This window comes from Microtus oregoni, unplaced genomic scaffold (assembly GCF_018167655.1).
Source record: "Microtus oregoni isolate MIOR12 unplaced genomic scaffold, Mior012 000013F_ref0000133, whole genome shotgun sequence".
NCBI lineage: Eukaryota > Metazoa > Chordata > Mammalia > Rodentia > Cricetidae > Microtus > Microtus oregoni.
In genome coordinates this window covers 34,500,547-34,513,434 of record NW_024543072.1, presented here as the reverse complement: position 1 = coordinate 34,513,434, position 12,888 = coordinate 34,500,547, and the positions used below count along the sequence as shown (strand labels likewise).

Here is a 12,888-nt window from a genome sequence, read left to right as displayed (position 1 = left end):
GCAGTACAGGCAGCAGGAGCGGAGCCTGGCCACACCAGAGAGCTGCTAGGGGCTTGCCGGGGTGCAGGATGAGAACTATCAGGGATAGCGGCGGTGGAGGGGCTGACAGGAGCTGTGGGCTTGAGTGGAGCCCGGCAACTAAACGTGATCTGACTGGGAGCTGGCAACATAAGCGTCTTACCCCCAGTGCTCGTTCCAAACCTTCAGTCACGGTCGCCTAGCAAATCCATGCGTCAGCTACAAGGTAAAGAAGTCCTTTGCTGAAGTCCATGTAGCTCGCCTGCCCGGTGTCAACTACAGAAAATCTGATTGAAGACCCGGAGGGCCAAATGGAAAATGTCCAACACATACATTTCCAGGCCTAGTGGTGTGGTGGTTAGGGGAGAGAGGCGTAAACAACTCCCACCTCCCCCAACCCACTTCCCAACCCCTCTATGACCTTGACAAAGCTTAGAGATAGCATGTATATTGGTATTTTCTTTGCTATCACATGGTTTATGGCCCAATGGAGTCAATTCTGTAATTGAATATTAAGTATAAATAGTATATAACTACTTTACGGTTATTGTGCTAATATATTTAGACCCAGCATTTCTGTTTTGTCTCAGATCCAATTCTCCTTTCAGTGCTGCGGTCAAGCGGTCCCTCAGGGTAGGCCTGGCCCTGGCATTACGTAACACCACATCAACTGTGTTCTCTAAGGTGTCAGCCAGGGGAGCCCCAGTAAGGGGCAAAGGGGGACCTTTAGATTCTTTCTGGAAATACATAGCAAAAAAGTTAAAATATTAGTTCTGAGTCTTTTAAGGTACTGAATATTTGATTTTTGCCATTTTATCAAGATCTATCACGCGTCTTTATTTCTTTGGACCTTGATTTCAGCGTTGATGTTTTCATGTCACTAAGGACTTTCAAAAGAAGTAAATGATAGTCACTGTCCCCTAGAAGCCTGTAATCTGGTTATAGGGAGAATTTTAATTGCGCAAGCAGACCAGATGGCAAGCCAGGGTTTTACTGTGGGAAATTCGTCAGTCTCACGGGGAAACAAGGGTCCCTGTAAGGCTGGGCTGTGTAAAAAGTCACAAAGCCTCTGCCAGGTCACGTGTCTGCACTTGGGTCTCCTCGTTGTTAACGTCTCTTTGATCTCTGGGCCTCTGCAAATCGAATCACAGGTTCAGAGATGCTGTGGAAAGACTCCACAGCCATTGCGTTTGCTTGAAGGTGGCTGAAGCCGAGGTTGCCTTTGATTTCCAGAGAGGTTTCCCTTAATACGAGCGTGTGACTTTGATTTCTCACATGGCAGTGAACTCAGAAGTCAAGAGATTTTTTTTTTTTTTTTTTTTTTTTTTTTTAAGGATAGGGTTCAAAAAGAAAAAGTTTAGAAAACAAAAGCCCTTTCTGGATGAAGCTGACTATGGCCGTGGTTTTTTTTCGGCTTTTCTTCATCCTGCCCTTTAAAAGTATAGGCAAGAGGGGGCGGTTGTGCATTTGGGGGAGCACATGAGTTCGTTTATTGATTTTTGTTGTTGTTTTGGTTTGGTTTTCTGTCCTTTTGAGACAGTGGTCTTAGTAGACAGCCCAGGCTAGCCTGGCGCTCCCTGTGAAGCGCAGGCTGGCTTTGAACTTGCTGTCCTCCCGCCTGTGCCTTCAGTGCACTGGTGTAAGCCACGCCTTTTGTTGCTGCTGCTCTTGTGCTCTGTCGGAAACCATCAGGTGAAAGTTGGTTGTGAACTGGAGCTCTTTCTCCTCGGCTTCCCAAGTGTGTGGATTTGGGAAGTGCATCTCAAGGACAAGTATAAAACGTGTTATTGCTCAAAGCCTAGCGTGGTTGCCGTATTTCCGTTTCCCGTGCTTATCATGCTGTAGCGAAGGGAGGTAGGAACTGCTGGCTTATTTGCCTCCTGTGTCTGGTCATAAATTTTTAATGATTCACTATATTCTCGGAATGTTCAAAGCAAAGTGAAGTTTGTTCTTCAGCAGCCGCTTTTTGCTCTGCCTTCCTGGAAGCAGCTGGCTTGAGGCGGCAGGTCCTCAGGTGCCGCTGACTTCTGACGCAGCTGGCTAAAGTCATTCGGGCAGCTGTAGGCACAGAAGCCCATACTAGTAATCTGTTGAATGTTACCTTTATTGCCTCCGAGGTTAATGAAGTCACATAGGTGCTGATAATTGTTAAGACAGATTACGAGCAGGTGCTGCTTCTCACTGCTTTATGACTAATTGCTAATCTAACGTGTAGGTTTTTCCCATCATTCTCGCCGTCATCCCTCTTAGACCTGAATTAAAGTAGCTGGTCTCAGTTGATTGTTCTCCTTGCGACACTCTTTCCCTCCATCTCTCTGTCTATTCATCTGTCCGTCTCTTCATGCCACTGGAAAATTTCCTGAGCATCTAGCTTGCCAGGTACTTTTCTACGCCCCAGAGAAACACATTTTGTTGCTGTTCTCAAGAGTATGTATTCCTATTAAGATAAGTATTAATTATGCCCTACTTGATCCCGTTTTTCTATTTATAATGTTCACTGACCAGTGGTTCACTATTTCATTTTGTCTTTCAAATCTAAGCACATCGCTGGTCAGTATTTTTCTGTTTTGTGTGATCTTAGATTTACAGTTAGACCTGTGCTGGCCCCCAGCCTGGCACTCTGTGGCTTTTGACATGGTAGTTGTATTAGTTATACACTTTGTTGCTATGGGAAAATACCCGAGGAAAGTAACTGAGGGAAGGGGAGGTTTCTCTTGGCTTGTAGTTCAGAATACTGCTGATCATGGTGAGGAAGTCCTGGCAGCCAGAGCCTGAGGCAGCTGAATCACATTGTGTCTGCGGTTGGGAAGCAGCGGGAGACGAATTCTAGCTCAGCTTCTTTTTCTCCTGTTCATTCAATTCAAGACCCCAGCCTAATAGAATCGCCCTGCCTACACTTAGGGTGGGTCTTCCTACCTTAACTAACTAACCTCCCAGACACCTTGGGAAGGTGTGTCTGGGGTGATTTAGCCCCTGTGGAGCTGACAGTCCTAACCTAGCGGCCATCTAGATGGCTCTTCAAGCACCTGTGGCTGTCAATCACGGAGCTTACCTCTGCATGGCGTTTGTGCTTTTTGTTCTGCTTTTGTTTCATTTGTATTTATCTTGATTTCCCCATTTTGAATGTGGATAAAGCCGACTTGGGTGTTTTACCTCGGCACACACCCCTTCTCTCACACGGGGCCCAGGACAAAGTCAAGAAGGCTGTTATTCTTCCATTATCAGTCTTTTTAAAGCGAGTCTGCTAAAGGTCATCGCCAGTGATGAGCTCCACGCATCCCCATGCCTTATGGGGACCAGATCAAGAGTTTTCATTACATCATTAAAAGCAGAAAGCTGGTGCTGAATTTTGGTAATAAGATGAACACGGAGTACCGTGCTACACTCCAGCATGTTTCTTCCTCTCTTGCCTTTCTGTGATGTCGAAGGAAGCTGAGGGAAGGTAATCCAGGGGTTGCTCACAGCTGTCCAGTCATGGAGGATACGAATATTTTAGGCTGACTTTAATAGGGCTGGGGCCTGACACAGCATTTGAGGGCTTGCTGGTATGTGCAAGGCCCCAGTTCAATTCCCAGCACTGTAAAATAAATAGATACATAATAAATAAACGTTTGGCCAGGATATCCTAGCTCCTTAAAGTCAGCTAAATTATTCTGTTTATTTATTATGAGTGATGAAAACAGCTTGTCCCAGAAGGCAGCGACACTCACCACTGTAACCCTAGCGCTGCGCCAAATGCTAACTGGCAGAAAACGGGTGCATTGTAATGCTTGGAGGAAAGGGGAACTATGGAGTTCCTCCGCAGCGCTGCAGAAAGCGGGGACTCACAGGGCATTTGACTTTTTGAAGAAAGCAACCATCGTGGAGATGAAGATTTCTAAGTGACAGGAGTTATGACTCACAGATTCAAGTAAAATAAACATGGGAGTAATACCCATCTGAGACGCGGCGTTAGGCTGCTGAGTTCAAGTCCTGCAGAAGTGATGTTCCTGGTGGTCCGACCTCACTGCTGTCACGGCTGCTTCACCGGACAGGGTCTTTGATAAGTGTTCTCAGGTAGAGTGCTTCCTTCCAAATGGGAATTTTAGTTGGAGCTCTGTTCTGTGGAGTTCCCATTAACAGTACCATCAACCTCAGCGACTTTCTCGTGCCTTTAAATGAGACACTTCTGTGGCCACGTGCTCATTGAACTTGGGAGTCCCAGTCACTTCTTCATTCTCAGGCAGTATCTTAGTCTGTTTGGGATGCTGTAAAAAGTAGCTCATAACAGCAGGAATTCATTTCTCACATTTCCGGAGGATTCAGTGTTTGAGAAGGGCTGTTTCTTTCTTCACAGATAGTGCTTTCTGGCTGCCTTCCAGTATGGGGACCAGAGTGAGGGGGCTTTCAGAGGCCCATTGTGTAAGTGTAATAAGCCTTCAAAGGCTGCACTTACTAATAACACCTCACACTGATGATGGGGTTTGTAACATATGAATCTCACAGAGATACAAACAGCTATATCATAGCAAGCACCTAGCTATTGCATATGCATGGATGGGTCAGCAGCCAAGATGATTTAAATATCTCTCAGAAATTAATTCTGCAGTTCTTCGTGTATGCAGTTATTTCCCATTATAGTTTGTTTTGAATTTGGTACATTTATTTTAGTAGCTGATATGTTACCTGGTTCCTATCAGGAATTACACATGTACGTGTGTGCGCGCACGCGCACACACACGCACACACGCACGCACGCACGCGCGGTCATTGGGGAGAATGGTAAGGAGAAGATGTACCTTATGGGCGAAGACTATGTAGAAATCAGAGACAGCAATGCAGTAGTATTGAAGAGCTCTTGGCTTTATTTTATAGGTTATACAGTAGTCTTGTAGATTCATGATAATGAATAGAAGGCCAAGGGGCTGGAGAGGTGGCTCGGTGGTTAAGAGCACTGGTAGCTTTTCCAGAGGACCCGGGTTCAGTTCCCGGCACCTACATGACAGCTCACAACTGTCTTTAAGTCCAGTTCCAGGGGATCCAGCACCCTCACAAGGACATACCTGAAGGCAAATCATCAGTGAATATAAATAAATAAATAAAATTTAAAAAAAGATCAGTACAACAGAAAATATGTTGCAAGAAAATTTTCAGTACTTATACTAAATGTGCATTGGATCATAAAATGAAGTTATTGGTATACTAGATAAAAGTTTATAGGTAGCTGGTAAGGTGGCTGAGTCTTTAATGTACATCTGTAAGTTTGCATCCTCAGTACCCGTGTACCGTGTAACCCATGGTGAGGTGAGAAGCCAGGTGAGGTGGCATTCAGTTGTAGCCCTAAGGATGGAGAGAGAGACAAGAAGATTCCCAGAGCTCACTGGCCAGTCAGTCTAGCCAAATTGGTGAGCTCTGGCATCAGTGATTTGTATGCACACACACATACACAGTACAAAGCCATCGTTATAATAGATGCCAATATATAGGAAATGATATAAGATTATGTATCCACTCCTAGATTCTGCATACATTTCATTTTATTTCTTGGTATGTTGTTGTGATCCAGCTGCCCTCACTCCCCCTGACTGACAGCAGAACTTCCTTGTGGTCTGTAATTGACAAGGATGTTTGTGTTCTTTCTGGCTAGTGGGTCTCCAAAGATGGAGTAGAGATATAAAAGGTTGCTGGGCAAAATAAAGGTTGCTGTTCTTCCACCTGAAAAGAAGCCTCCGTGTGTCTCAATCCCAGCACCCCCAGCCAGCCTCGCTGGCTGCAGCAGTATGTGTATATGTTATGGGTATGTGTTCATAGGCACGTGGACATGAAGGTGCAAAAGCGTTAAGAAAGTGTCCAGAGCTAGTGTCTTCGTTCATTTTACCTTAGCTTTTGAAACACGTACACTGCCAGAGAGCTCATTGGTTCAGCTAGAGTGCCGGACCAATGAGCTCCAGCGATCTGCCTGTCTTCACCCCCTCTTCCCAGTATTGGATTTACAGAAGCATGCTGCCACACATGGTTCTTATGTCGGTGCTGGAGATCCAAACACAGGTCCCCGTTCTGTGCAGCAAACACCTAATCTCCGCTTTGATTGTTAGCAATGCATCTTTTCTCAGTTAGGTCTAAACTCCTTCAGCTTTAGAAGTATCTTCAGTGCAGTCATATTTGCATGATAAATGGCTTTCAGTTGTTCTCTGTTAACAGTGATCCTTTGCACTTGTATTCAATGTGCAGGTGACAGCATTAACATTTGTAGCCCTCCCCGTTTCAGGAGATACAAGGGTAGCATTGTGTCAGGCACGTATTTGATGACTGGCATATAACTTCATTGAGTTTTAACAAAAGAATTTCTTTGAAAAGCAGGTTATTAAGGATAATGTTCTCTGTTACTGTTTTGAGGCCCAAAATTCCAAAGTATTGTTCCCCTGGATGCATTCCTTAGTACCTATTAGAACTATGTGGTAGGATTCTGTGCCAGCAAATCCTTCTAAATCATGGAGCTGAAATAAAGGTGTTTCCAAACCTTGCTGTGGTTTTGCACTTCCGTCACCACACCACACTGCTGCTTGTACTAAAGTCTGCTTTCTTGTAACCCTTTCTATCCCATGAACCAATTTTCAGTTCCTAGATTTATCTAATTTTGTATCAAATTTAGGCAACGACGGGCTTAATAATGACATTGTTATCCAAGCACATCATGCTCTCAAACTGTTCACTCCCTTTGGTCTTTTCTTGTCTCACTTTGCCCTCCTATCCTTTTCTACTTTTATGGAGAGAGAGAGAGAGAGAGAGAGAGAGAGAGAGAGAGAGATCCATCTGCAGAAGAAATATGCAGTATTTGTCTTTATGTGTCTGTCTTATTTCCCTTTATGTGATGGTCTCCAGTCTTGCCCACCAAACAACATAGTTTTATTCTTCTCTATGGTTGAATAAAACTCCATTGTGTGCGCATACTTCATTTTGTTGATTTACTTGTTGAGGGACACTAGACTGATTCTCATCACTTTGCTGTTGTAAATAGTGCTACAATAAACATGGATTGTCAGGGTGTTTGTTTACTTGTTTCCTGGTTTTTGTTTTTGTCTTTGTTTTGAGACTGGGTGTGGCCTTGGCCGACCTGGAACTTGCTGTGTAGACAACAAGGCTAGCCTCTAACTCACAGAGATCTTCCCGTGTCTGCCTCCTGATTGCTAGATATTAAAGGCTTACATCACCACTCCCGGCAGATCCGGTATTTCTGTAGTGTGCTGACCTAGATTCCTTCGTGAATATTATCAGGAATGACATCTTAAATGACATGCCAGAAACTCTGAAAGTAACCTGGTTGGAGCTGTTCTTCCTAGGATGAAGGCCAATCTGATTGTCCATAGTGATGACTGATTTCTTCTTACGGCCGTAGTCTGTTTTCTTCAGAGTGCCTTGTAGGCAGCCTGCCTTTCTGTCTTCCTTGCCCTTGTTCTCTTGACTCATTCAGAACTCGTCAACCTATTTGTCTTCTTTTTGATTCATTGCTTTTGGTGTCTGGACAAAGTATTCATTTTTGGCATCAGACCTGTCTTTGTTTGAAAGTCCAGATCTGGCTTTGACCATCTGTTTGACCTAGTAAGCACCTGAACCTCTGTTTTCACGTGGGTGAAATGTACCTCCATTTGTACATATGTTTTGAAGATTCGTAACTCTATCTGTACAAACCTGGATTATGGGATGTTAGCTTATTTCACTCCACCCCCACACTTAATGTAGTATTTGATCCCAATCACTTGGAGAAATAAATTTTAAAAGATGTGCTAAAATGGTAGTAGTTTAGAAAACACTAAGTACCCTAAAAGCAGCACCCGAATATGAGCAATGGAGTGTGCTGACTTATGAAAGCTGGTGGTCATTGGTACCCTCACCCCAACACAACGATAGCCTCCTTCCCTCTCCCTCGATTGCATTTATAAGTTTGATCCTTAGGGGTGATGCTGTCAGTATGTTGCCAAACTTACTCCTTGTTTTAATTCTGCTCTGCCCTCCTGAGGCTTTACCAGAGTATCAGGCCCTGAAAAAGCATAGGGGATATCAATAGGGATTCTCGCACATCAGCAAAGTATGTTGACACAACTTCTCTTGAGAAATCCTATATTATAATGATTGACTGGAGAGAGGAAGATTTAGTTTTCCTCAGGGATGAGCCCCCTAATTGGTTATCCGATACCAAGTGGTCCACCCTGAATTCATGTGTGTGTGTGTGTGTGTGTGTATACAATCAACACTGAATTAACTCAGCAGTTTATATTTATGCATATATGCAGCAATAATAACTATATAAAAAGAGGCTAAAATTTGAGAGCAATTGGGGCGAGGTTAGAGGGAGGAGGAATAATGTAATATTTTAATTAAAAATTAAATAAGAAATAACTTGGAATGCAATTATTCCTTAAGATTTTACTTCACTTGTGAGCTGTTAAATGGAAAATCCAGTAATTTATTTGAAAATAATTTTGCATGCTTTATTTTTAATACCAGAAATTTTTGAACTGAAATGCTTCTTACCTGTCCATATTTATTCCTTTTAAATAAAATATAAGCTATTTTGTCATAAGCGCTGATAGAGTCCTTAGATTCCTGTTTGGCTCTACAAACCTAGCCATAATTATTTTTTTAGTTTTAGAGTAGCTATGTGGCATTAGACTGTCTATTTTAGACAAATACACTACTAATAAGTACAGTATATAATACAACTTTAAAATTTATGCTGGGCATGGTGACACCCTTTCGTAAGCCTAGCACTTAGAAGGTTAATGGCAGGAAGGATCAGCAACCCCAGTCTTGGCTATATGAGGCCCCATCTAAGTAAAATAAAATGTAAAACCCATAAAACAAAATTACATTAACTTTATGAATGCTAAGGCTTTTCTATTTTCAAAATACCTTTGATTTCTGTGCAAAACCAAAACACAGCAGTTAATTTTTTACAGCTATAATTTGTTAATAAGTAGTTTCATGTTGATTAGTATTATTTATTGTTGACTGCCTTGGTGGGTTACTTAGTCTAGGGTTTGTAACCCACCTGGCAGTTCAGTTATTCCAGGGTCCCGGAAAGGTACTATCTGGAAGATAATGGGCTAAGAGAGAAGAAGGAGGCTAAGCGGGGTTCTTGTCTAAGCCTCCGTTTATTAGAGACAGGTTACAGCTTATATAGGATAAGGAGTTGGGGGGTGGGCACAGGGGCCTGGACTCTTGCCGCGTGGTTCACGTTGGTCACGTGGTTCATGTTGGTCACATAGGCCAGGAGGTTACCTTCGGTCAGGTCACGTAGGCCAGGAAGTTACGAGTTGACACACCTAGTTCTCTAGATAGTTTGGAATGTGGAGTGGGTTCCGCTAACAGATAGCTCTCCATTAACCGCCAATTTGGGTGTGGGGTAGGCTCTGTCAATAGAACAATTCCTAACACAATTATGGGTGTGGGGTTCTCTGCAGACTCCCCAGGGCGATGGTTCCTGCAATAACCCTAGGAGGAAACGGCTCCTGACAATTTATGATTTTTCAGCAGTGCCTCGTAATGATATTTTGTTTTTGTTTTAACAAAAGAAGTTTGTCTGAAAATCAGAGCGCAGAGCTAAGCCACTAGAAGCCAGGGAATGGCGGCGCACACCTTTAATCCCAGGACTCGAGAGACAGAGACAGAGGGACCTCTATTAGTTCAAGGCCACTCTGGGCTACGTGAGATTGACTCTGTGTATAAGAGAAACAGAGCTCACACAAAGGTGATCCCAGCACTTGGGATCCCAGGCCTTTAATCCCAGCACTGGGGAGGTGGAGACAGGAGTGATAATGGCTGGGTGGAGAGAGGAATATAAGGTGGAAGGAGACAAGAGCCCAGTGCAGTCTGAGGTTTGGTGGAGACAGATGCAGTCTGGGGATGCAGTCTGAGGTGCAGTCTGAGGTGCAGTCTGAAGCAGTCTGAGGACATGATCACCCCTTGGGTCTGAGCATTGGTAGAGGTAAAAGGTCTCTCTAGTGGCTGACTGCTCTGCTCTGATCTCAGCTTTCACCCCCTAATATCTGACCCTGGTTTTTTATTATTAAGAACAATTAGAATTTGTGCTGCAATGCCTTGCCTATTTTGTAGGCTCAGATGATAAAACAAATCATTATATAGCCAATTAAATTATAAAATTTAGAAAGAAAATTGCTACCCATTTTGTTGGATAAATTATCTGTGATATGATTTATCTCCCAGATACATAGACAGAGCCTCTTTTAGCTTACCTGCTACTGTGTGTGTGCACTAACCCACATTTCCCAGGATCATATGTAGATGGACCTAATAATTATATACAGCTGGGAGGGGATGCGCGGGAAGTATGTCGTGGCTGGAATCTCAAATGAGACTCTGACAACCCTCCTCACATGCTCCTTCCGTAAGGAAACACCAGCAGGGCGCCTCGTGATGCTTGAGACACCCCAGCTGCTCTGGCTAACGTAGAAATGGCTGCTATGTGGGGGCACAGTGTTCTGTAAGCACCCTCCTCCTGATTTAGTCCCTCCAAGGAACAGTCTTGGGCTTGCTTGGCTAGGGAGTGAGCCTGAATTCAGTCCTACCACAGCCCGAAATAAAACAATTATAAAACAGAATGTTTTTGATACAATGTCATGTTTCAATATTTTCTGTAAAGTGTGTCTGAGAGAAACTGAAATATTCAATGAAGAGGGAGTGACAGATTGTTCCTGTACCATCAGGCACATTATGGAACAGGCTATTATGTGGATTATGTGTATCAAGGTATCTCTGTGTCCTACAAAACCAGTTTCTCCTTGAGTTCACCTGCAAGGCCAGAACTGTGGGAGGATCTGGGGAGCGCAGGGTGCAGTTTTTGGTTTTGGCTCAGTCACTTGGTAAGCTCTGTAATGTTATGCTAGTCATGTATATCCTCTGGAACTCAATTTCTTTAGCCATAAAATGAAGGAGTTTAATAAAATGATTCCAAGTATTGATATCACTTAGAAAATGATAGAGTTGGCTCAGTGAAGTTGAAAATTAAAATTTAAAAGTTTTAAAATGAGTATGGTCTCTGACTCTGTGTGTATGTGTGTGTGTGTGTGTGTGTGTGCGCGTGTGAGAGAGAGAGAGAGAGAGAGAGAGAGAGAGAGAGAGAGAGAATCAGGTTCTCACTTAGTTTCTGTTTTTTTAACATAAAGGAAATATATTTGGCTTACTGTTCTCAGGGTTGAGAACTCAAAGAACGTGTCATGAGCATTTTTGTTCCATAGTGGATGATCAAAGAGGATGAGGGGGAGGTTCCCTTACTAACAGCTCACTCCCAAAGCAGCACTGATTCCTAATGTACAACCTGTGAACATCTCTTAATGTTCTAAGGCTCGCTGCTTTAGCAGTGGAAATTAACCAAGTGTAGATGTACTGTCCTCATATCCCTAAATACATGTGAGATGCAAAAAGGGACAATGTGTGTGCTTCAAAAGGAAATCAGGAGATGGAATTTAAGCCAAGTTTAAATACAGTTTATACTCAGAGTACTTCCTTACCTTAAAAGGAAACAGTACTAGTTTGGGGATTATGTTTCTGCATCTGTGAATAATAGTTTCATGATTGTTTTTAAAGATCTATTTATTTTATGTGTACGAGTGCTCTATCATGTGCACGTATACCTGCATTCCAAAAGAAGGCGTCAGATCCCTTTATAGTCATTTATAGATGACTATGAGCTACCATGTGGTTGCTGGGAATTGAACTTGGAACCTCTGGAAGAGCAGCCAGAGGCATCTATCCAGCCCTCCATGGTAGTTCTTATGAATTTTTTAATATTTCATTTAGGTGAATCATGGTTTTAGAAGAAACTGGCTCCCTTTCAAGATGACAGGCTGGATACTTCTTCTTTGTCTGTGGTTCCTATTGTGAAACTAGGTCAGAACTCCAAAAGGTCCTACCTAAGAGCTTAGGAGAGTTTGAAACTTTTGGAAGTAGTAGAAATCATTCTTGTCAGTTTGTCTGCTTGGGGCTTATTTGTCAGAGAGTATCCACAGAAAACCTGTCTTGTCAGTGTGTCTGCTTGGGGCTTACTTGTCAGAGAGTATCCACAGAAGACCTGTCTTGCTTCTGTTTCTCAGAGGCGCATGCTTTTGGAGAAACAGGTTTCTACAAAATGTTGCTGTTGTAAAATTACTAAGGGGAGAAAAGATGTTTACTGCATTAGTGAAAATAGTATAAACTTGTTAAATTCCCAAGTCTGGATATTAAAGCTTGTAGCAGTGGAGTCTCCCAATTGCTTATTGATAGTTTTTAAGTAAACTTCAGAACAACTCTGAATTGTTAAAGTAGTCAGAATAGGAGCTCATGTTCCAAAATTTGCTGATTGATTTAGGACAATTGAATAGCCATGATGCCAAGATGAAACTCACCTTTGAAAGTCCTAAGGGTATTTAATCAGAAACTAGGAGGACAAATTTCTGAGAAGAACAATTTATTATAATAGTGAGTATTTGTTTGTGTCAATATTTGGGAATTCTCCTTTTCTTTTTGTATGACTTACATGAGTGCTTGTCTGCTCTGTGATAGTGATAAAATTCTCTTCCTCACAGAACCAGAGTGAGAGGTTTGCGTTCCTTGCGGAGTGGTATGACCCCAATGCCTCGCTGCTGCGCCCCTATGAGCTTCTGTTCTACCCTGCAGATGGATCTGTTGAAATGGTAAATGAGGGCTAGAAGATGGCTGGGTTGGTAAAGTGCTTGCTGAGTCTGACGCTTAACAGCCAGGTAAAATGTCAGGCATAGTGTGACCTGCCGGGAATCCCAGCACTCTGCAAGCAGAGATATGGGGCTTGCTGCCTGGATGGTCTGGCTGATGGGCAAGCCCCAGGTGCAGAAAGAGGTCCTGTCTCAAAAGGTAAAG

General features: G+C 43.1%; 1 protein-coding gene across 5 annotated transcripts in view; it reads left to right on the top strand.

Annotated features, from left to right (window-relative positions):
* Nme7 (NME/NM23 family member 7) overlaps window positions 1-12,888 on the top strand; it is a 147,398-nt gene that overhangs the window by 12,908 nt on the left and 121,602 nt on the right. For all 5 annotated transcript variants that reach the window (XM_041662560.1, XM_041662557.1, XM_041662558.1 and 2 more), the window contains one exon: window positions 12,579-12,686. In XM_041662560.1, coding sequence (XP_041518494.1) covers window positions 12,579-12,686 — 108 coding nt within the window. The remainder of the gene's footprint in view (window positions 1-12,578; window positions 12,687-12,888) is intronic.